This window comes from Colletotrichum phormii (assembly GCF_030913505.1).
Source record: "Colletotrichum phormii strain CBS 102054 chromosome Unknown BDP81scaffold_24, whole genome shotgun sequence".
Lineage (NCBI taxonomy): Eukaryota > Fungi > Ascomycota > Sordariomycetes > Glomerellales > Glomerellaceae > Colletotrichum > Colletotrichum phormii.
In genome coordinates this window covers 175,281-198,724 of record NW_026851466.1, presented here as the reverse complement: position 1 = coordinate 198,724, position 23,444 = coordinate 175,281, and the positions used below count along the sequence as shown (strand labels likewise).

Genomic DNA, 23,444 nt, shown 5'->3' with positions numbered 1-23,444 from the left:
CTTCTCCCTGTGGACCTTTGATCAACTGGAAGGGACCACCACCTACAGTCCAAGACATCACAGGTTCTGACATTTGCAGACTTTGGTCTGGGTCTAAAAGGTCACCGAAACGAACAAAATTCCCGTTCTAGCACCTATCAGCTCCTGGCTATCGGATGAAAGTTTGAGCGGAGGAGACGATGGAATTCCGCAGCAGTTGTCTTGCTCATCAGGCAACAGGATGCGCCCACCCTTGTCTTGGCCGCTGATTTGCATTGCCTCATTTCCGCCTCCCACCACAACTATAAGTATCACACGAATGCCCTCCAAATTTCAGTATTGTTCTCCGGCATCAATTCAATTCATATGATTCTTTAATTCCTCTTCTTTTGTTAATCAATCTCACCAAATATTCTCGGGCCTTACCCAGCCTTTCTGATTTCCCCTAGCTGCTACGGCTATTGCCAAGTCAACCCTCTAATTAGTGAGGCCACCAAAGCCGGCAAACATGTCAGACATGGCTCACAACAAGGAATACCATGTGCGAGACTTGGCCACTCGATCCATCACACTCTTTCCCAATAGTGCTCAAGTCGTGAGAGACTTGCGCAACCTACAACTCAAAGTGAGGATACACCGGTACCCTGTATCAGTACCTTGGCCCCCGGCTGACCCTAGTAACTAGCCCGGCGCTAACGAAATCACCATCTTCGGCTTGACTCCAACAGTGGATGAATCTACAATCAAGGTAGACGGAACCGGCTCAGCCATCATAACTGACATTGCCATTGAGTTTGTTCCCAACCACGAGAGCTTCCAAGATGTCTACCCGGCCTCTGATGGCGAAATGTCGGATGCACACGAAGAACTGGACGGAGAACCAGAAGAAGAAGTAGACGAAGACGAAGAACCTTCCGCCCTCGACAAGGTGCGAGTCAAAATTAGACAACTTAGAGATGAGGAGCGAAGCGCCAAAGAAGCAGTCGAAAGTGCAGCCAGTCGTCTCAAAATCCTTGACGCTTACGTCAATTCACTTGACAGCAAAGAAGGAATCAACATCGCCGACAGCATCGAAACCTACCGGGCCGAGCGAGATCGGATTTTCCAAGACCACGTAGCCGGAGTCACTCGCGGACAAGACAACATGAAACGCCTTAGCATCTTTCTTAAGCAAGAAACTCGACTCGTCAAGAAGCAGAAAAGGGAGGCGGCAGAGACGACTCGTGCTATGAAGAAAGCCCGGAAGGAGCGGGACAGGCAGGCGCAGAAGGATGCCAGGGAGAAGGCGAAGCTGCAGAAGGAAAAGGCTCGGATCCAGATGGAAAGGGAGCGCTTCTGGCCCAAGTTGTGTTACTCTGTCCGGGTCTCTCTGGAAGTGGCGGCTTTCACCCCAACACCCTCTCGTCGGACATCAGTGTCGAGTGAGACGGCGCAGGCTTGTACATTAACTTCTGAAAAGGCCGACGAGGGGAAGGACGTCATGTGCGATCTGTCCTTGTCGTACGTCACCTCTTCCGCGTTCTGGGCTCCGAGCTACGACTTGCAGTTGTTCACTACAAACAACACGGGGATACTGTGCTACGATGCCCGCATCACCAACAGGACTTCTGAGACATGGAGAAACTGCAAGGTCGTTCTTTCAACTTCGCAGGCGACGTTTGCCGGACTCGAGAATGCCATACCCACGCTGAAGCCTTGGAACATCAAGTTGGCACCCAAGGAAGGTAATGTGGGCGGAACAGACATCCTTTCCAGTCGGGAGGAGCGCCAGCAACGAAGTGACTGGTGGCGTGCTCAACAGACAAAGGCGCAGCCTCAGAGACCTCGCAACGATCTGTTCGGCGTTGACTACAATAATGCCGGCAACAGTGCCGCGGATCTAGCAACCTACCAGCAAAGTCTCATGATACTTCGACAGGACTCGAAGAGCCCACGACGGATAATGTATCCAGCATTAGGGCAAGGACAGGCTGCACAGGCACAACACCAGGCGCAAATGCGAGCACAAATGCAGGCGCAACAGCAGATGCAGCAAATGCAGCAAATGCCACAAGCACAGCAAATGGCACAAATGCAGCAGGCTCCTCCTCCACAAGCACCGAGGCTTCAGGAGCCGATTCAAGAACCAATGGGATCTGAAGCTTCCGAGGAAGACGACAACCTCGATTTACAAGAGTCTACCATTGAAGAGACGGGTTTCACTACGACCTACGACCTTCCAGGCACAAAGACGCTGCCACCTCGCCCGACGGCAACCAAGCAGCGTGTCGCTCGTCTCAACTTCTCCAACATCGCCTTCAGCCATACAATCATTGCAAAGTACAAGCCCGTCGCGTACCTCAAAGCAAGAGTCCGCAACAGCAGTCGGCTCACGTTGCTTCGGGCAGAAGCAGGTCTCACTCTCGACGGGACCTTCATGGGCCGCACCCACTTGCCACGCTGCAGCGCCGGTGACGTCTTCTCTCTCGGTCTTGGTATTGATCCTGCGATCAAGGTCAACTACCCCAAGGTTGACGTCCGACGAACGACGACTGGACTCTTTTCCAAGGAGAACAGCTCCGTGTACAGCCGCAGCATCACCGTGTTCAACTCCCGTGCTTCGGCAGGTAAACCCGTCTCGCTGGTTGTGCTTGACCAGGTTCCCGTGTCGGAAGACGAGCGTCTCAAAGTAGATATCTTGGCACCCAAGGGACTTGTTGTTGACGGATCAGGGGTCTTCACGGGGCAGCCCGCTCGCGAGAGTAAGCAAGACGTCGACTGGGGCCAGTCGACGGCTACGATGAAGGGGCGCCAAGGTCAGGTAGAGTGGCAAATTAAGCTCAATGCTGGCAAGGCTGTGAGGCTTGGCTTGGAATATGTTGTTGCTCTCCCTTCAGGAGACTCGGCGATGGAATGCTCATAGCCATAGCTTGGCGGAAGTTTCAGAAGATTGATCGACGAGGTTTCTCGGATCACGAAATGTCATCTCCTTGGTTTAATCCGTGTAATGTGGAAATATTATGGGCTGAGAGTCAGTGTCTTTGTTGTGTTCCTAATGAAGAATCACACGAATTGTTCGGAACTAGCCTTCACTTTGTAAGATCACCATTGCAGTAAGGTTAAACCAGTGGATAAGATTGCTAATAACGAAGTATTCCGAGTGCAGTTCCGCTATTTGACAAAGCACTATCGGCACGTCGCCGAAATCAGCCGCCGGAAACTTAGGCCGGAGAAAGGGTCTAGAAGCTGTTCAGAAAAATGAATTCTATTCGGATTAAACGTTACCCGGCGGATTATTACCCTTTCCCTCAGCCACCTTCCTGACAATGCTCGCTCAATTATCGCCGACAATGTCAAACAAGTCGGAGATTTCGAGTGGAACCAAATGAAGGGTGGGCATTTGATGCGAACCCGTGATTGCTTCGGATGGAATTGAGACCAATGGAAAGTTAATCAGCTCTTACATAATGTTTCGATATTTCCGATTCTGGCATTTGGTGGTAAACAAGTTGCCGCCAATCATCGGACCAGGCCTTCCAGGCCCAGAAGGTCCGAGTCCTGGAGCACGCAATTTGTGCCTCATGGTTAACGAATCTGGTATTTTGTAATTGCCAGGCGTGGAATAAGTGAGAGCTCATTCATAGGAAGCGATTTCAAGCTGATTCTACGAGACGAAGCGATTGTCTCCTTTATCTTGGGTACTGAATCAAGGGGAAACGGGGAGGGGGCGAGGACTGACACATTGCGCAAGGAATGTCGACGTAGGGCTATACGCTACAATCTCAATGGTCGCATAAACCTGTCAATCAAACGTTTTTATTTTAGATCTTTCTATTTATGTCATTTGTTTCCATAACTCTGTGCTCGATTCCCATGGTACCTAGACCACGCACGCCGACTAAGCAACTAAATACACTCCCATTCTCCAAACACCATGCCGCCTATTGGTAATTAGACCCCCCTTTGTGTCAAACAATGATCGTCCTGAACGCCAACTAGTTGGATCCCCAAATTACTCAGTCTCGACCTTCAGTACTGGAGACTTTGGTCGTTCACCACGACGAGGCCGGCGGCAAGGCCGAGGAAACAAGTTATTTCGCAACCGCAAGTGAATCTTTTTGAAATGCTCTCTCTGCAGGTTTTGTTAGCATAAACTCCTAGAAACAGTTTGACCTCGTGATCTTGAAACGCAAGGCGAAGTAATGGACACCGCAACGTACCATATTATCTTTCCGACTGAAGATTCTCCCACAATCTTGATGAGGACATTTGATCGTCGGCCTGTGGGAGCCCATATGCCGTTGATAGTCCTTCCTCGTCGCAAATCCCACGCCAGCATTTGCACAAGGCTTCTCCGTGCAGAAAAAGTACTTGTCGTGTCCACGAAAGTGTTTCCTCAAATCGCAAGCACGCATAAACACGCGTGAGGATCGACACCCCTCAAACTTGCAACGCCAGTTCCCGCTGCCGTCGAGATAGCCCATACGGCGGAGGTCTTCCGGCTCCCAGACCTCCTCCTCGCGTTCCTCTGCCGGGCTCTGAGAACCCTCGCTGGAGCTTAGAATGTCCCAGTTGGGTGATGGCACCGCTGCCTGCATCATCGGTGGTGTTGAGTGCGTGAGTATTTGTGTATTACTGGCCTCGACCAGATGATTGGGATCGTAGTGTGACATGGCGCCGGAGGTCGTGCCTAGATATGGCAAAAGCTGGTAAATGGGGGCGATGGAATCTGAGTGCAACGTGGACTGAAACCATTCTCCGGTGAAGGTAGAACTGGACGGTCCGATGCTGTATGAGCATTCCATGCTTCGCGGCTCAGCTTCGGGGTAGGGGCTCAATTCATTGTGGCTGATATGGCTGTGGCCGTACTGCAAATACGGCTGCTCCATGGTGCTTTGGGTCTTGTCGTGCCTTGCAGAAAAAGTTGCCATCCACTGGATAATCTCGAAACTGATAGTGATAAACGATTCGTTCAAGTATGGCCGCAACGGATAAATGTCAAAAAGAGGCCGATAGCTCCGAGTTAAAGAAATCTGCCTACCAGACGAAGCGACGGAATTGTCAGCCGTGATATATATGTGGTGGTGATAAACTCTATTGTAAAGCCCTTGTCAATAGCACCGCGCCGGTATAGTATTTTGGGGTCGCTGTTTCAGCAGTACATACTGGACCTACCCATCTCCCACAACTCTCGGCACCCAGGTTCTGGCCGCCGAGATGTTCGGCCCCGGTGACGCCTGGGCAAAGTTGTCGGCAGCAAAGCGTGGGTGCAGCCACTCGGCAATTACTTTGGTCTCGTCATTATATTACCAAGTAGTATGCCCATGAATATGCTGGCCCGGTTCCCCCGGTCCGGGACCTCCCCCATGAGTTGGCGCTTGGATTCGCTAGTACCACGGCTTGACGGACTATGTAGGCCAAAGCCCCTGTTAATGTCAGTGTGTTCACGTAGGGCTCGATTTCAACCCCTCCGAGTGGATGGGTTCGAGTCCGAGGGCAGTGCTACCGTAGCATCACAGTGATACACTCGAGCTCGTAAACGACTTGAGGCAACAGAAATTTCTATGTCCTGATGATTATGAACCCTGTCTTATTACGTCTAGTGCTGGTAATTGACTGGAAGTCGTTGGCTATGGACACAATTGTCCGGTCCTGGAAGTTGTTAGATTAATTTGCTTCTTCTCCGTCATTAGCTAGTTCGAAAGAAGGTAAATCCGTGGAACCTTTTCAACCAAATTCGTGCCAAAGTTTTATTCGTTTTCGTTATTTCAACATACCATTTTAGTTCCCTCCATGTAGCACTGAACTTGATTGCATGCAAGGAAATCGTCTTTGCATTAACCAGAAATTTTGGGGATCGAGCAAATATATTTCTTCCAGATACTCTATTCTTCCCAACTTTACGATGCCCCAAAAAGCTCTTGGCAGTAAACTGAAATTCAGGAGAAGTCAAGCCGGAAGCCACCGGTGCAGCACAGATACGCCCTGCTAACGGTCAGAAAAGAAAGGTAGGCAGCGGGTACATTGGCTAAGTTGGGACCCTTTAAGCTAGGGTTCCCTGTAGCTATTGCTATAATGGAGTACATAGGAATGAGTCGAAGTAAAGATGTTATAGATTAGCCGCAATTGCTCTGGGATGTGAATGCCAGCGTTGCCAGAAGCTCGTTTTCGCATTTTATGTCGACGGTCATTACCTACGGTATTTACACAATGGCGTTGCGTTACTTGGATGAAGGCAAGGGATAACAAGTGCAATGAATACACAGAGGGAGAACGCCAGGAATTTTTGAGCAACACATGTGCAGTTTTTGAGAAAGTTAAGACCACGAGATTTGGATTAACGCTTATTACTTACACAATTGGGCTCTTTTCAACAAGACGGACGTATGATCCTAGACCGTTCAGTATCAGATTACAACCTGTGTCGTCCCCCTAATATCCATGAGTATGATCGGCGGCGAGCCATTCCTCCTCCCCTCACTTGATCCACAGGACCAACCAACCATGGCCTACCTTACATGGGCCCGCCAATTGCCCAAGAAATGCCGACACACCAGTCTTAAACCTCCATCTTTGACTCCATATTAGAGCATTTTATGCGAGCAATAATAATAACCCAGTGACAAGACTCGTATGGAAATTCGTCTTGAAGAAACTGGATTGCTTTCACGCGAGACCGAACTTCAGGCCGGCCTCGAGTTCGCGGAATCCGTGGAATCCTCAGTACAAAAGGATGGGACGGACCTGATAAGCAGTTCTCGAACATTTACGCGGTTTGACGAGAGATTCGTGATGCCTCTTGCGAACGGCGGTTCCGCCTCCTAGCCTCTGTAGACATCGGCAGTTGCAAATTCTCGTCCGATGTCAGGCCACGGCCTCGCAGATCCAGTCTCCGGGGGGGCCTGTAAGCCCGGACGTTGCATTTAACGGCTGCTCCGTTATTGGATCATGCGGGTGGTTTGCATTGCGACTGGCTCCTGAAAGCTGTCATTAGTCCCACTGATGGACTGGGGGGGCCTGTTCAAGTCACTTGTCTAAGTCGGGTAGAGTTTCGAGTTGCATCTGGCAAGTTGCCAGAATTATCTCCAACCTGTTTTTTTGGAGAACGGCTGCATCAGCTTCTGATCATCGATTGCCTCTCCTGGAGGTTTGCAACGTGCCCTGGTCTTGACGATTTCCGGCGTGGTGTTTTCGTTGCTTCTCGAAATGGTCTAGCCTACTGTAGGTAGAGCCATGTGTTGATACCTTTGCCATGACTCAAGAAGAACATCGATCAAGGAGGCTACTACAGCTCTTCGTGCCATTATGATATTGTCATCATTTTCGCAGAAACTTAGTGCGATCGACAATTCATCCCACTTTGGGAACCCAATGACTGAGACGCCGATGGTACTTATCTTGGATACCTTCGTCGCAGATACATGCTTACTTACATCTTTAAACCAAGGAAGAGAGTAGTCGCAATTCTACGGTCACCTCAAAAAGGCCACAGAAGACGAGTTACATCATTCAGAGCCAATCCAGTGCTCAGTTCAGATAGCTGATACAATGAGCTTGTGTCAAGTTACCTACTTCCTAGATATCTATGCTCTTTTCCTTCTTTTTCCGCTTCATCTTCTCTCTCTTTCTTCTTTTCTTTCCTCTTGCTCCCTCATCTGCTCCCCTGCACCTCCCACTAATGATACCAACATGACTATTAACGAGATTAGCGGCTGTTGTCAGGGTACTTTACTGCTAAGCAAGTAGCATGCTTAAGAATAATTTGATCCATACTGTACTGCAGCAGAATGATCACGTTCTTTCCTGAAATCAAGTCCGAAATCAAACTTTCTTTGTTGCCAAGAAGCCAGACAACACGGCAGATACCAGCCTGCACTTCGCCATGGTACTGTTTGGCGACGCACCTCGGTTTTCTGGCGATCAGACGATACCTACTCAGCAAGTACCTATCAAAGTCTTCGAGCCTAGCTAGATCACTATCAGCGGGGGCATGCGATGTCGGAACTGGTTTAGACTTGCTGAGCAGTGATCTTCTGGTGACTTGTTCGGACATTGCAGAGATACTGACGGCATCTCCTCCCCGCAAGCCGTCTTGGCCATCACAGCTCATCGGAAGGTTGATACAGCCTTTAACTCCCTGAAAAGCACTGAAAAGCATCCGGGATTCTGACGTGATGTTGCATGAATTATAACTTAGCTATTAATGAAGTGACAGCGGTAAGTTAGACGATGACATCCTGTCTCGGCAAGGCTGTTGTTGAGAGCTTCAGTATTCGAGGGGGCTCCTGTTTTGCCATTATCTTAAGTCAAGTTGGGTACGCCCCCTTGAGATGTCTTTGAAAATTCCAGAGTCAGAGTCTAAATGTTGAAGCAGTGATAGCTTCGCGCGTTCTGCTAAGCACAATATCCTCAACATATCTTGAGGAATATTTCTTTCACCGTTTCATTGGAAATAATACGTAACATCTTCCCGTGCCGAATTCGGTGAGCTTCTTGCATCTGATGCACCGAAAACGGCGATACTCGTCTCACAGTATCTGAAGATGAGGATCATCTTTGCTTCTGTAATATTTGAGTCGTTGATTAACGACACTAGCGCTTCCCAGCAGATATCATAGTGCCGTGCGAGACCGCTGTCCCATCCCCTGCTGAATGGCGTCACTGCATCCGTCTCCAGTCTTTCTCCAAGTTTGTTCTATCTCGAGATTATTTATAGGCGGATATAAGGGAAATAGAGCAAAATTAGAGAATGACTGGAGACGGATGTAGTGACGCCATCTAGCAGTTGATGGGATATTCCAACTCCAGAAACAGAATCTCCTTTGCTATCCCACGTAAGTTAGCAGCTCAAATCCGGCTCTCCAGTTGGCATTGGAGGTCGCCAGTATCCCAAGAATTTAGTGTGCGCTTACGACCTCTCATGGCACAGAGTCCAGGTAAGTGATTCAATGTAGAGCAACATGCCACTGTATCACCTTCACTTTGCCAAGTCGTCCCTGATAACAGAATACAAAAGCTCATCCATAACAACCCCATCCCTAACAACAGCCCTCCTCGCTCTCCCCTCAAACACAAACCCGCTCTTCTCCAACACCTTCTGACTCCCCTTATTCGCATCAAAAACACCCGCCCAAACCCTCTCAACCTTCCTCCTCCCATCCCCATCATTCTCCTCCTCCCCGCCGCCACCCATCCCCTCAAAAACCCACCTCACAAAAGCAGGCACAACACACCCCATCACCCCCTTCCCCCAATCCCCCTCCCCAAGCCAATAACCCAGCTCATACCCCCTCGCATAAACATCCTTCCCAGGCACAAGCCCGATGCTACCCATGGGTCTACCGGTCTCGGGACACGCGATGACCCAATTGTACACCGGCGCGCCGCCGTGGCTGGAATTCAACGCGATCCAGGACTCTGCGTCGGCGAGGGTGTAGGGGCGAGGAAAGGAGTTGCGGAGGTAGCGGGATACGGAGGGTGAGTTTGCTGCGGTGGAGAGGGCGGCTGCGTCGGTTTTGTGGTAGCGTCTTATTGATGCTTTTGGGAGGGTGAGGATTGCGGGTGGGAGGTCTTGCGTGGAGGCCATTTTGCGGGTTTGCGTTCTCTCGAGAACTCCTGAGGTTTGTGAGTTGGTGGTTGTGGACTACCTTAGTTGTGAGGTGTTTACTGGACGATGGATGAGAACTTGAGGTGTTGTTGCGTGTTGTGAGAGTGTGACTAATACCCCATAGTTGCGAAGTGCTAATTATTTGGGGAATAGCCCGGGTTTTCGGACATGGGTTATCTATCTATCCAATGACTCTTTACCGTCTCTGCAACGATAAGCTCCGCCGACGGCGACATGAGTTTCCGTGTCTGCCTGGCATTGCTCCTTACTTTCTTGAGTTCTTATCTTGCTAAAATTGTTAGGCCATTAACTCACAGAAACTCCGTAGAATTCCGTTGTAGCAGTGGGTCGGACAAAACACCGGACGGCGACGCTCGCCAAGGTCCGGTTTAAAAGCCCCTCCCCGGACCGTTGAAGAACGGGCTAGCTAATCCGCCTTGGCTTGCCGAGTCAAGATGCCGAACCCGGACCGGAGCAGAAGCGCACAATTGTAGACGGAATTTGCATCTCAGGGAGGTAAGTGCATGCAACAAACAAAATGCCTAAAATCTAGAGGCAACTTTGGTTGTTCCCCATCGCGATGAAAGCCCGAGTCCCCATACCCCAACGGGATTTAGGTTGAACTAGGTATGACCCCAATACACAGACAGGCACGACAGGGTTAGCAAGGTTAGGCTTAAAACGCATCTTTCCATTGTTGGCACATGGGACGACGAGAAACAGACAGCCTCATTCATCCATCAATGTGCGGAAAAAACATCAAAAAGATTTACACACAGTCGCTGCGAGGATTTGAGCCTCACGCGGGGGTCGAACCCGCAACCTTGAGATTAAGAGTCTCACGCTCTACCGATTGAGCTAGCAAGGCAGCTGGGGGCCGTATCTAATTGGTGAGAGTTTCCGACCGCGTCTGCGTCTGAGTTTCGTTGCTGGTCGGCGAATCGGCCTGTTTCCGAGTCCTGTTCTCAGAGACCCGCTCGCTCCCTTCGCCCCCCGGGACGAGCCGTCAATGGCCAAGGCCGTCACTCCCCGACCACTGGAACGATGAATGGCGATGCAATCCTGCATGAATCAGAAGGAAGAAACCATAAGCCGTTTTGAAAACGTCTCTCATTAACGGGGGGGACAACTGGGTATCCGTAACACACCAATGACTCCAAACCAAGCTTTCCGAACGCGCCCTCCCCCCCCTTCCAGAAATTCCACCAACAACAAAAAGACTCATAAAATCCAAGCCGACTCGGTATAATCCTTGGCCCCATTCTGCACCATGTTCTTGGTATACTTCATCCAGCACCAATTACTATCCTCCCCCTGCTCGCCCTCGTAAATATACACGACCCCCTTGCAGGGCCCCTTCCTCGACTGCTGCTGCAGGTTAAACGCCGCGCAGTACCGCACGCACTCTTCAAAGTTCTTGGCCGGCACCTGCGCGATGTCGTTGTAGAGGTAGTCCGTCCCGCAGTCCTTGCTGAACGTCAGGTTCGTCCCGGGCACCTCGTACGTTAACGCGGAGCTGGTGCCGGGACACTTGTTGAGTGCGATGGGCGTGTCCGTGGCGGCGGGTTTGCTTAGGTCGAAGGCGACTGATGAGGATGCCGAGGTTGGTGTGGCGGTTGAGGAAGAAGAGGATGGCGATTGGAGGCTGTGGAGTTGTGTTAGTGTTCTCGTGAGAAAGCGCTTGTTTGTGTTGTGTAGGTACTAGGTGAGGAACTTACTTTGTTGCGATTTCGTTGTTTTTGCTCGCCACCAAAGCCCCCAATCCACCAGCTACGCCGACCAAGGCACAGAACAACAAACTGGAGAGAACCAAAAGCCAAAACGTCGCCTTGCGCAACCCGCATATTGTCCCGTCATCTTTGCTTCCATTTCCTTCCGCCGGGCGCTTTTCCGGCATCGGCGAGTGCTGATTGTGAGCGTACGTCGTCTCGGTGTAATTCGTCTGCGGCGTGTGAGGTTGGTGCTGGTGCTGTTGCTGTTGCTGGCCATAGTACGGTTGCGCCTGCGCCGGCTCATACGTCTGCGGCGCCGTGCTGTAATTTGCCCCCGTGTTGAGCTCCAATCCATCCGGGATGGCATCGGTCTCGGGGCCGGGCGTGCCGTTTGTGTGCTTGAGCATCTTTTCGGCTTCGGGTGATGGGGAGTGACTGCTGTGATTGCTGTGCCTGTTGGAGTAGAAGTGGTCGTGCGGATGTAGCGAAGCCATCGCGCGGAGGGGAAACCGAGACAAGCCACGCTTTGGGACGATGGAGTGAAGGAGGGGGGGGGGAAGGAGTTTAAATGAGGCTGCCAAGCATCAGGTAGGGGTAGGTAATCTGACGGAACGTAAGAAATGCGAGACAAGATGAACGGTGAAGACTGGTCGAGGACTCTCGAGATACCATTGTTGACGGGGAGGGACTCGCTGATCCAAGACAATCCAGGACGCCATCCGTCCCACGACCACCACAGCGATAGGGCTGGCGCGAGAATGGTACTGGCCGGCCGTCACAATAAGCTTGCTCCTGTAGCCTGAATCTAGACGTGGGCACTGGGCAGTCAAGGCAGAAGAGTCTCAAATAAGCATGGCCCCCCGTCTTGAAGAGACTCAGCTCAGAGGCTGAGGGGAGGGTGGTGGCCGTCACGGTGGTATTCTCAGCTTTACCCAATAAACAATTAGGCGCGGCGGCGATCAGCGCCAAAGATGGGTTCACAACTGGGATCTTTGGTGCGCGAAGGATTCAGCCCCCGACAACTCTGATGCATCGTTGGGTCATGGAACCCTTTTTTCAAAGTACCCTTGTGCCAAGGCAGCGCGCCAGAATAGCGGCCGTTGTTCGAGCAGGCTCTGGGCCTCGCGGAAGTAAGCCCAAGAGATGAAGACGCCCTCCGCCAGCCACCCAATTTCTAAGCGGTCGCCGTAGGATTCGGAATCGAGACATCCCTGGTTTGCCCGGTCGTGCGATTGTCAGCCGTTGGGAGGGTCCTGTCTTTTGTCTTCCTCGGGTTCTTGCTTGGACATCGTCCCTTTTCGGCGCCAACGAGCGTATGACGCTGGGGTGAAGTGTCGACGCGCTTCGCTCCTGGTAATTCTTCCGGGGTAGAGTCCCGAGATTGTCCAGCAAACTGACAATACTTCATGCTGACGGCTTCACGTACCAACAAGGTAAAGGGCTGGCAGGCAGAGTGCGTGCGGAGAGTCCGGTGTCAGCCACCGCCGAGTGTTGGCCGGCCGGGCGGGTCTGGCCGGAATCTTGGCTTTTCCAGTCGGCTGGGGGGATCAATGGCGACGGGACTGAGATGGCCTCGGATTCTGCTCGCCACACATACCACACATTGGTAGCCAAAGAGGGTGCGAAAAGCATGGAATTAGTGACGCCGACAGACCTGGGCTCAATCAAGCTCAGAGACAAGCTTCGAGCCAAAATCTCATCAGAACGTGGCGCACCTAGCGGCTCCCGTCAAACACGCCGCGCTGAACGTCTTTTGGCCAGAGAGTCCTTCAATATTGGGGGTTGAGACAGGCTGGCACTTAGGCGGTAATTATGGCAGATTTTCGCGCTCTCACTCGGCATTTTGCCTGCGTATCTACATTTCTTCTTCCAAGCAAAATTGACGGAGGGAAGAATGAAGAAAGATATGATTTGTCGGTGATTCCATACATCTTGTCTCCACGCCATCGACGAGCATTTGGGGTGCACTGGTAGAAGCTGTCGTGGTTTCAACAAGCGCTTCCCGACACGGCACGCCATATCCGTACAAGCGCCAATTCGAGGTCTGTTCGAGTGCAAAAGAACTCTAATGACCGTGACGTCAGTAAGGCCTCTGGTCAATGTCGGGGCTTGTGCTTCAGATCAGACGTCCGCCATGACCGAGCGTGAGGAATGAGGGTAACCCCGTCGAGTTGCCAAGTACCATCTTGCCATCCCAACATCCATCGCTCTTCTCCGCGAGAGAAGGAACAGTCGTGAAAGTCTCCTGGAATCAATTGATACGAATCAGAACTCGCCCTTGGTCATGTGTCGCTGGTTTGCTTACCTGGGTGATGAGGCTCAGCTTCTCGAAGATTTGGTCATTCGGCCGCGCCACGCCATTGTAAAGCAAGGTGAGTGATCCGCCATCACACCAAAGAGGGGATATTACATACTGAATAATGTCGGCAGTGGACGAACACTTTCTGCCGGCTGGCCATTCAACGGTTGAGCCGTTTCTTGGAGAGCTCCAGGTCGCCCCCTTGGCGGCCAATGACGCCGGCTCACCGAATCCATTGACCAACATGGACGGATTCGGCCTCGGGTGGTATACATCATCAGAGTGCGAGTTCAACCCGTACATTGATCCAAAGTGGCCCGAGTCCCTTCGACCAGTCGTGTACAAAAACACTCGACCTCCGCTCAACGATTTGGTCCTCAAGAGCATCGTTCGAGGCACCAGCAGCAACGCCGTCCTCGCCCACATCCGCGCAGCACCGGGCCTGACGCCAGTTGTAGAGACCAACTGCCATCCCTTTGCTTTTGGTCGCCACTTGTTTGCCCACAACGGCATTCTCGGGTCTTTTCCTCGCATTCGTACAGCGATTCTACAGTATCTTCCCTTGAGATACCAGCAGGCCATTGTTGGGACAACAGATGCAGAGCACATTGCAGCCGTGTACTCTTTCATATTATGCGGCAAGGATGGCGACTGGGAGTCTGTTTATGATGCCGGAGAGATGGCGACGGCGATGCGGGAGACAATCATCATCCTCGAGAAACTGCAGACCGAGTTTGGGCCGCCAAGCCGTGAGGCCAACACGCTCAACCTTGTCGTCATGTCTGGCAGCTCGCTCGTCGCTGTGAGGTACGCCAGCCCAGAAGGACTGGAACCGCCAAGTTTGTACTACTCGACGACGGCTGGGGCAACGCTCAACCGCAAGTACAAGGGGTTTCCGAGCGACGTGAGTGACTCGGCCGACGGGGGTGACGGTGAAGCCGAGAAGGACGGGCGGCTAGAGAAGAAGAAGCATGGCGAGCATGTTGTGGTAGCCAGCGAGCCCAGCACCTTCAACCAGGGCGAATGGGAGCTCATCAAGCCCTCGCAGATGGTTGTTTCCGAACTGGGGACCGGTGCCTATCTAGAGCACTTGTGAGTAGCTGCTCGTGACGGTCGTTTTATTCGGCAACGAGTGGTTTGCAGTTTTAGGGTTGGCGTTCGGATATTTGGTTATTGGTACTGAAATTGAAACAGATTAAACATGTATGGCCTTCGGGTCTTCTGGTAATCTTGCTTGGAGTTGACGTCGTACACGCACGGTGTTAGCATCTTTCGTCATTCGAATCCCAGAGGATATGCTCGGCCTCTTCTTCAGATCGTCTTGTTTCTTTGCCGCTGTGTCTAGTCATGTTTCTACCATCCTGGCTCCTTCATGTGCGCACCCGCGTGGCAAAGTGTGATAGAAAGCAACTCGGCCTGGTATCAGTACTACCTTGTGGCAGGTCTGTCGATCCTTAGACGTGGCTCCCGCATATTGATTGGTAGAATTGACGTAGCACACCGGCAGGCAGCCTGCCAGGAGCAAACACCACCGCCACCTCGCCGTCGTGCAACATCACCGACTGTGAAGAAAATAAAAGTAAAATTACGGCGACAAGGCTGGAAGCTTGCATGAGACCAAGTTTGAAATGAAGGGCGTGGCAAAAGGAGTGAGAGTTTGGACATGTTGGCGCGTTCCTAGAAGGTGACGGCTGGGGAAGGAGGTGAAGACGGAATAAAATGTCCGAAGTTCCGTGGGGTCCATGTCGAATCAAAGGAGGCAGGAAAGAGGAGGGAAGCCGCGCCTGCCATGACAGGAAGTCAAGTATCCAAGGCAGGAGCTCCTTCCTATTTTCTATTTTTATTTTTTATTTTTGGATACTTCACCTTCCTTCCTCTTCTGACGTTGCCCATCACTCGCCTTTGGTTCTCATTTTTCCTTCTTTCTTTTGTCGTCGTTTTTCTTCATTCTTTTTCTCGCCTCTCTACCATCAGATCTCAACCACCGACTCGATTCTTCCTCCCGATTGACCATAAGCATACCCGGGTTCTCTTCGCCTCCTTTATGCTCGACAGCGATCTTACACTGGGCCCTCGTCGCCATCGAGCCGATCAGAATATCGGAAGTGTGTCGGAAGTGTGTCGGAATTTGCCCAAGATACATACGACTTGCGGCCGCCGGGAAACATGTCGTATCCAATGCTACTCGCCGCTTTTCTATTCTTGGTTCTCAGCCTCTCGGTTACGTCTACTGACAACGAAAATGGCGACTACGACCAGTGCTACTTTGATGCCGGTTATGTCGGCCCAACGAGCCTTCTTCCCTGCTTACCGGCGAACGAGACAGATAATGGCTTCAGTTGGTGCTGCCTGGCAGGTGACTCTTGCGTCAATCAAGCCTGTTGGAATCAACCATCAGGCGTGACTTATCAGTATGGTTGTAACGACCCGACTTACAAAGACAAGAGCTGCCCCCTCAAGGGTGACCTCGACCCAGGTATATTCCTCCCTTACCTTGACCCGATCAATGACTTGGGATAACTGATAGCTAATCTATGTAACAGCCAAGTCTCCCTGGATAGGTCTTGTCCGATGCGATACTGAGAACGAGGGCCTTCTTAAATACTGGGCATGCAACCATCCAGACACCTGCGGCGAAAATTGCCCGACTGAACCCGACCGACCGCAAGTGACCCAGTCTGTCTGGCCGTGGATACCCAAGTCCTTGCCACCCAACACAGACTGCAAAGATCTAGGAAAGCGAGTTTTGGCAATTTATGCCCCCAATCCACTTGGCTCGACCGGTGGTGTACCGTCAGTGTACACGGCTGCAGCAGACAAACCGAGTCCATCGATGCCGCCATTGCAAAGCAGTGGCACAACGGCATATTTGGCTTCCTCGTCAATGTCTATCTCTGTTTCCGATCCTACAAGTTCCGTCATCAACGTCACATCTTCCACAACCGCCACCGCTACATCTGTGGACTCTGAGACGAGCAGCTCAACCCTGGGCACCGGTGCTATCGCTGGCATTGCCGTCTCCTCCACTATTGTCCTCGGAGCAGCCTTGTTGGTCGCCTTCATGCTACTCCGACGCCGTCGCTCCCGACAGGATCCAGTCTTTAATACACATGAGGACGAGACCTATAACCATGACCAGCCTGGTCCTGCAGAGTTGCCCGACGAGAAACACAACCTCATAAGCCCCCACACCGTATCCACAATTTCGGAGCCAGGTCAACACCGGCCAGTCTCAGACATGACTCTGAGCGTGGATTCACCCAGTCCGCTCAGCACGCCGAGAACTCCAGGCTCTCCGTACTACTATCACGGCATCGGCCAACCTCTTTCTGAGTTGGCGGATCAGCCGAGGGCTATACATGAGATGCCGGCCATCAATGAGCGGGTTGAAATGGCTTGATTCATGGGAGTAGATGCCGAGTTATCTAGGTCATAGGTGGGAAAAGGCTTCGGTGTCTTTCTGGAGACTCAAATACACACACATATTTGCAGAAGGCTTCATAATGACGGACTCTTGTGGCATGTCCCTACCCCCCCATCCCCCTTTGCTCAGTCAACGTCGGCCTGTTGGCTCATGATACGATATAAATGCTACGTCTCACCTTTTGCCAACACATGCTCGACGAAATCGCCTCACGAGAAGCGTGCGTTGTGTATTGCTACGGATGAAGCTCTTGGTAAGGCCATGGCGGTATAATACAGAATGTACCTTCCTCCGAACTTAAGAGGAATGGGCTTGGTGACAGTATTGAAGACTCGATTGATTTACTGCGGGATTCGACTGGAAGCTATACTAATATACTAGACACGCACTAAGTCAAATGCCAGTTTGAACAGATGGCTGTTGATCATAGGCTGTTATACAGTCCTCGGGGTCCTTCCCATCGTACTTGCACTCGGGCTTGCAGACATCATACCGAAAGAAGCGGCTATACTGTCCGCCGCAAACGGATGGACCCCAAAACTTGGCGGGATCTAGCATACGACACTGCAGAAACATAATATCAGCAGCCATTTCGGCTTACCACGAGGAGGTTTGGAGGGAAGGGCAAAGAAGACTCATACCGTAAGGTTACCCGCCCACGGACTGCCGTCGGCCGCCAGACTTATGCTGACTTTGTCTCTGGGGAGGGCTCTGTTCTTGACAAAGACGCAGGCTTCTTTGGATCGAAAAACAGTGTGGTATGGCCTTGTTTCGCAGACGCAATGGAAAAAGTCTGCGTTGACGGAGGCGATCCAGATACTTGTAGGCTGGTGAGCATGTTTGAAGCTTTCATACTGATGAACTGGGCTGGTTTGAGACTTACTAGAGGAGACTGAAGGAGAGAATCGGTAGCTTCATTGTGGTTGATGGTGGCCGTGTTGCTGGATGGATTTGGGTAGGTTGATGTGTGCTGGTTCCTGTTTGCGTGGTTTGGGGAAAGAGTCTGGAGTAAGGTGGTATTTATGCATCTTAGGTTAGTAGTCAGGGTTGGATTTGACTTTTGGAAAGGATTACCAGCATGACTCCGATATGGAGTACTCGGTCTAGCTCATCCGCAGAGGTACGCGTTTACGGCTTTTTGATGATTACCTCCGATACCAAGTTTGTTAGTAGCATTGAACCTAGGCTAGTATCATGTACGTCCATTTCATTCCACATTGACGACCTCCACTCGTCCATGGATACCCTCACATGGAACTGCTAAAGCATACTTGACATGAAGACGCGGTTATGACAGAAGAATTTGCAAGCGGCGTAGACGACAAAGTCGAAAAGACCCAAAATCAAAAAAAAAAAAAAAAAAAAAAAAAAAGTTTCTGGGTTTTTGGAACAGTTGAGAACTACGCTAACACTATGCCGTCGCACTGTGGCTAGTTTTCTCTACAAGTGCTTCATTTCTAAGATTGGGCAACATTACTCTGTTGGTTTAAGAATATTCTGTCCACATGACCGCTGATGCGTGATGTGATACGAGTTTGTCGAGTTTTCTAGGCCCTTCTAATAGATGAAATTGTTGTATTTACCTTTTCTTTCCACACTGTCCGCAAGTTTACGTTCAGCCACCCCTGTTGTGCCACCACCTCGTCGGTCTGTGAACCCCTTGACTGGCGCTAGTTAATTCATCAGCCACATCACGTATCGGAGAAAGCTGCAGACGCGGACACCTTGATCAACCTGCTCACTCAGCCATATATCTAGCCGGCCTGCGCATCAAAGACTTCCATCAAGATCCAATTGACCTCAACTTCTTCTCTTCTACATACCCTGTTACTTCCACACACTCACTTCCACACACTCGCTCACTCGCACAATGTCTGATTTCGCCAAACTACGCGTCTGCGACACGCAGGGTGGCTTGACTTTCTTCAAATTTCCGAACGAGCTGCGCAACTTGATCTACAAACACTATCTTCAGCTCGACGAAGGCTACAAGTTGAATCCACACACCAACAAGTTGCGAACTGGCAACGACAAACCTATTCCTCTCGACTTGATGTACACCTGCAAGCGCGCTGCCATGGAGATGCGAGGGTTGCCCTTTCAGCATGACATCATCACCTTCTCAGCGTTCTGCCCTCAGTCGCAACAAGATCGCTTCAATGCTGGTCACTTCAGCAACATGACGCACATGATGGAACGCGACCTGCAAAAAAATCTTCCAATACCACCTTGATCGCAACTTGTTCCCCAGCCAAGTGGTCAAAGAAGTTTCAGACGCGTATCCAGCCTTCATCCCCCTTGTAGACGTGGTGAAGGGAGAACAGCTGCGACATCTCACTTTTTAATCCTCCTTTCGGCAAGACCCCGTCGACATTTCGCGACTTCGTCCGCTTCACGCTCAATACAATCAAATCCCACCGAAGCCTATTTGACAACCGTAGTTATGAGCAGTCGCCCCGCCTTGAAGGTGGTCATTGGCTCTTGAACGGAAGCATTCCGATGAGCCAGCTTTTTGGGCTCAGACCCCAGAATTGGACGATTCCCACCCAAAAGGATGTCAACGACATGACCGTTCTCTCTGACGGGCTCGAGACCTGCAGCATAAATTGCGAGGATCTGTACGATAAGCGCGAGCCGCCCGTGGATCTGGCCCGGTTTTGTTACTCGGCAGTTGGCGCCGCTATTCAGTTCCTCGATTCGATTACCCCATCATCTCGAGCCGATATTCGCAACATCAACCTTATAGAAGATCGACCATCACTGTCTTTCCCGGAATGCCACGGGTTAGTAACGGTTAATACGGTTCTGCCAAGAAAACCAACTGTTACGCATCGAACGTCGCGTTAGTATATAGAATACTATCTTTCAGGACGATCCCCTAGATATGGAACCAGCAGAAGAGGAACTGCCTCGGAGGGATAAGGAGACGGACGAGATCTCTTATTCCATAGCCACCTGGATGGTAGAGGCCTTGGCATTACCTGCAGCTGGTATGCCTCAACACGCCTTCAAGTTGATGTTTGTCGGGGACTCAGAGGGAGACTGGGAGTGTGAGCAAATCTTCAGGGAGGTCGTTCTACGGGACGCCGCGTGGCAGGAGGCAAGGGATGAATGTTTCAAACGAGGCATCCTACCACCGCTGTCTTGGGCGGAAAGGAGGCTTGGCGCGTGGGGAGAATCTTACGGCGATGATGTATTCACGGGTTCGAATCCCCTCAGTCGTTGCTTTCTATTCGAAGACTTTCCGCAGGCGGTGCATGAGCTTCTCAATGGAAGCTCGCTCATCTCCTGCAACTTCCATCCAGGCGAAGCTTGGGACCTCGAGAAGATCATTGAGAAACGGCGGGCGTGGTCTCTACGCAAGTGGAACCGCAAATGGTCGCGGGGGAAACAGTCGTACAGAAGAGGCCACGGCCCTCGCCACCCTTCAGATTGAGCGCCGCCCTTGGTCCTGATGCGCGTGGTCAGGCCAACGGCTTAGGCGTGACTCGAAGAGAGAGCCGCGATGCTTTACTTGGTGACAACCGACAGGGGGGAGGCGCCTTGTCAAGATGTGACGGAAAACGTCGATGATTCTCATCAAACGAGAGATAGGAATTGAGAAGTGAAAACGCAGTGTGAACAGGATTTGTTGCAGGAACTGTCTCCGTCGCAAGATGCGCAATGTTTCATTGTATTGTTTAGTTCTGGTTAGAGATCATGCCTCGCTCAGTCAAAAATGCATAGACTTGTGGTTGCTCCCCTGGACAATCTCCAAGAAGATCCTCATCGCTCTTATCAAATTTGGCGCCGTGGTATATGAGAAGTTGCACCTTACCAACGCTCCCGTGTACCAAAGCGATCGCTAACGGTTAGTGGTTAGTAGCCCCCTAGTCCACGACAGACACGTCACTGCCGTGCTGCGAAAGGCTCCGGGTAGTTACTTCGTCGCATTCTCCGTAAGCAGCAAGATGCAAGGTGGCTTGCATCATGCTGTCCGATCCCTTTCACATCCTCACTGAGCCGGACTAACTCATCCACAATACATTTCCTTGCCTCCAAGTGGGGGACGAGGTGGAGCCCTGAGTATCCCTCCGAGAGACTGTACGTTCCAGCGCTCTTCAGCAGTCACAACTCGTCATATTCCGATTTGTCCTTGGATTTCCCAAGCGTCGGCTGCTTGCAGATAGGAATCGATCAAAGCTCCCTTGGAAGAGAAGTGCAAGAATGCTGCTAAGATGCTTTTTGATATCTACATCGGCCATTCAAACTGCGAGCCCTGAGACTTTGCCCAGTGCTGCACACGGGGGGTCCTGTTAAACCTATTCTCCAGTGTACCCGACATGTCGACCGGCAGTTTCCTGCAACTTCCTGATGAGCAATCACCTGGGCTGAATTGAGCCAGGAGGAAACTTCGTTGGCTTGAGATATCCATTTTGGGTGGTTCCAGGAGATGGTTTCTATACTGATGTGGTAAAAGTGCCACATAAAGGCACCAGTGCATGCTTTTGTAATAAACCTAAGGTACCTACTTGGAACATGAAAGGCATCAGGCTTCTAGGCGGAAGTATCATATCATTGACTATCAATCCGCGCAATACGTGAATGTATACATGGAGAAGGGTTTGATATGCACTACGATGCTGCTGCTATGTACCCTGGGCAAACTTTGGCGCAGGAAGGCCTGGACGCGGGCTTATTTACACCCGCTAGGTCCCTGCCTGGGTTTCCCCGTTTTCGGCATCATATCGACGTCCATCTGACAGTAAACTTCAGAAAAGAGCTTCTTGTAGTGCAAGCATCCTGGCTATTCGTTGCATGGCTGGCAGATACTGCACCGACTTTTCACTTTGTTAACGGATACGAATACCCATCACAAGAGATAACGGTCAAAGTCGAATGCAGACTCGGCCTGGCCGGCAGCGAGACCAGCCGCCTTGAGCGCACCCCAGTTCACATCATCGATTCCCACCTCGTAGTCCCAGCCGTGATGGGGGTCAGGGTTAGGCAGTATCTGCCAGTAGAACCACGGAATCCCGGCAGCATCAATACTAGCAGCCCACGTACGGATGTTGGAGTCTCTGGTTCCTGTACCAATGGGGCTACCGCCGTTGCAGTTATGGTTCGGAGCATCCATGTAACACGCACCCCATTCCTGCATAATGAGTTTCTTTCCAGAGGTCTTGGCCCTGGTGACGTAAGGCTGAAGTTTTGAAGTGGCGAAATCATCGACTCCGTAGGCGTGGATGGCAAGGACGTCTAGGGCACTGCAGCTGAAGTAGGGGTCGAGCAGAGAATTGTCTACGTAGGCACCGCCTCCGGTAGTGACCAGAATATCGGTACTTCCGTTGAGGTTCTGCTTGATTGCCTGTGCCATCGTGCATTGCCATGACGCTAGAGCGGATGGGTTCCCCTGGAGGCGTTGTCAGTTTAGCCGTGTCACCCACGTTTGCGGAAATCTGACTCACCTGTGGATGCATGGCTTCGTTTTGAGCCTCAAAGGCAAAGATGTACTCGGGGCTTTGGGCCCAGGTCTTGCCATTGCTGGGGTTAACATGTCCAAGAACGTGAGCGATGCGCGTCTTGAAATGCCCAATCGCTTCGCTATTAGTATAAAAGTCGCCCGTTCCATACCACTTCCCATAAAAGTCAGAGTTTGCTTCGAGGGCGTTATCCCATCGAGTGCTGCAAGGCGACAGTACATTGGCTCCACATAAGGGGCCCTCTTTTACCCCGCACCGCATCTGGTACATCCACTGCTTGAGTTGCCCCTATGATTTCTACTACGGTACATCCACCAAATCCATCATTACCAATACTCAATTAATGGATTCTGACGATTCTGACGGATCTGGCTGTTCCACGGGCTCGGCGAAGTCGTGTATCTTTGCCCTGCTGCCCGAGGACCTCGCCGCCGCCTGCACTGCCGACTGTACGCCGGAGCAATGTGATAATGCCACTGTTCGGCCCCGCGAGCCTCCGGAGGTTGAGCCCGGTATCCCTGGGCAGTTCGTGCCCTTCGAGGTGCCGCAGCGGCCCGCGGAGGTCCGGAGCCTACCACCGCAGCCGCTGGACCTCCTCCTCGAGTTCGTGCCGGCCAGCCTCGTCGGTCGGTGGGTTAAGTGGACGAATGCGGCGCCGTGCTCGGCGAGGCTGGGCCCGGTTAAGAAACACTCTCGCAGTCTCAAGTGGAGGTCAGCGACTGTAGACGAAGTCTATTTGTTTTTGAGCATTTTGATTTATATGGGCTTACACCCTGAAACTAAAATATCTAAATACTGGTCTACTTCACAACAGACAGAGGATCCTATCCATTTGTTTACTCGATTTATCTCGAGGGACCGCTTCCAGCTCCTCCTCCGCCGCATCCGGATCTTTGACCCGGCCAAGATCCCTGCTTCCGTGCCGTCGACGGCAGGCCGGCGCCGCGGGCAGCCTCGGGAGAAGCAGATGCCGAAGGTGTAC

The 23,444-nt window shown here is 51.6% G+C and overlaps 9 protein-coding genes and 1 non-coding gene across 10 annotated transcripts; 4 read left to right on the top strand and 6 right to left on the bottom strand.

Annotated features, from left to right (window-relative positions):
• Positions 1–487: 487 nt before the first annotated feature.
• On the top strand, positions 488–2,881 carry BDP81DRAFT_329963 (uncharacterized protein; the record flags this gene model as incomplete). The annotated part of the gene is made up of 2 exons (XM_060585361.1): positions 488–604; positions 665–2,881. The coding sequence occupies 2 exons, from the start codon at positions 488–490 to the stop codon at positions 2,879–2,881; spliced, it is 2,334 nt and encodes a 777-aa protein (XP_060440407.1).
• A 1,089-nt stretch (positions 2,882–3,970) lies between these two features.
• BDP81DRAFT_453598 (uncharacterized protein) lies at positions 3,971–4,847 on the bottom strand (the record flags this gene model as incomplete). The annotated part of the gene is made up of 2 exons (XM_060592847.1): positions 3,971–4,090; positions 4,179–4,847. The coding sequence occupies 2 exons, from the start codon at positions 4,845–4,847 to the stop codon at positions 3,971–3,973; spliced, it is 789 nt and encodes a 262-aa protein (XP_060440406.1).
• Positions 4,848–8,745: 3,898 nt separating this feature from the next.
• BDP81DRAFT_474943 (acetyltransferase) lies at positions 8,746–9,638 on the bottom strand. Its single transcript, XM_060594718.1, has one exon. The coding sequence runs from the start codon at positions 9,542–9,544 to the stop codon at positions 8,936–8,938; it is 609 nt and encodes a 202-aa protein (XP_060440405.1). The 5' UTR covers positions 9,545–9,638; the 3' UTR covers positions 8,746–8,935.
• A 706-nt stretch (positions 9,639–10,344) lies between these two features.
• BDP81DRAFT_357389 (uncharacterized protein) lies at positions 10,345–11,771 on the bottom strand (the record flags this gene model as incomplete). The annotated part of the gene is made up of 2 exons (XM_060586336.1): positions 10,345–11,210; positions 11,284–11,771. 2 exons carry the CDS (start codon positions 11,769–11,771, stop codon positions 10,787–10,789), a joined length of 912 nt encoding a protein of 303 aa, XP_060440404.1. The 3' UTR covers positions 10,345–10,786.
• BDP81DRAFT_t297 lies at positions 10,361–10,433 on the bottom strand. Its single transcript has one exon. It is a non-coding gene; the product is annotated as a tRNA-Lys (tRNA).
• A 1,790-nt stretch (positions 11,772–13,561) lies between the features above and the next one.
• BDP81DRAFT_398501 (glutamine amidotransferase class-II) lies at positions 13,562–14,672 on the top strand (the record flags this gene model as incomplete). The annotated part of the gene is made up of 2 exons (XM_060588468.1): positions 13,562–13,649; positions 13,708–14,672. The coding sequence occupies 2 exons, from the start codon at positions 13,562–13,564 to the stop codon at positions 14,670–14,672; spliced, it is 1,053 nt and encodes a 350-aa protein (XP_060440403.1).
• A 1,082-nt stretch (positions 14,673–15,754) lies between these two features.
• On the top strand, positions 15,755–16,976 carry BDP81DRAFT_330150 (uncharacterized protein; the record flags this gene model as incomplete). The annotated part of the gene is made up of 2 exons (XM_060585377.1): positions 15,755–16,052; positions 16,120–16,976. The coding sequence occupies 2 exons, from the start codon at positions 15,755–15,757 to the stop codon at positions 16,974–16,976; spliced, it is 1,155 nt and encodes a 384-aa protein (XP_060440402.1).
• A 287-nt stretch (positions 16,977–17,263) lies between these two features.
• Positions 17,264–18,165, bottom strand: BDP81DRAFT_437566 (uncharacterized protein). Its single transcript, XM_060591239.1, has 3 exons — positions 17,884–18,165; positions 17,642–17,819; positions 17,264–17,564 (listed from the first exon to the last, which is right to left on the bottom strand). Exons 1-3 carry the CDS (start codon positions 17,916–17,918, stop codon positions 17,394–17,396), a joined length of 384 nt encoding a protein of 127 aa, XP_060440401.1. The 5' UTR covers positions 17,919–18,165; the 3' UTR covers positions 17,264–17,393.
• Positions 18,166–18,870: 705 nt separating this feature from the next.
• Positions 18,871–20,743, top strand: BDP81DRAFT_474939 (uncharacterized protein; the record flags this gene model as incomplete). Its single annotated transcript, XM_060594717.1, has 4 exons — positions 18,871–19,091; positions 19,442–19,783; positions 19,814–19,842; positions 19,883–20,743. 4 exons carry the CDS (start codon positions 18,871–18,873, stop codon positions 20,434–20,436), a joined length of 1,146 nt encoding a protein of 381 aa, XP_060440400.1. The 3' UTR covers positions 20,437–20,743.
• Positions 20,744–21,473: 730 nt separating this feature from the next.
• BDP81DRAFT_108954 (glycoside hydrolase superfamily) lies at positions 21,474–22,603 on the bottom strand (the record flags this gene model as incomplete). The annotated part of the gene is made up of 2 exons (XM_060581449.1): positions 21,474–22,392; positions 22,448–22,603. Coding segments are annotated over 2 exons (696 nt in total), but the record flags the coding sequence as incomplete, so codon positions are not given.
• Positions 22,604–23,444: the final 841 nt, after the last annotated feature.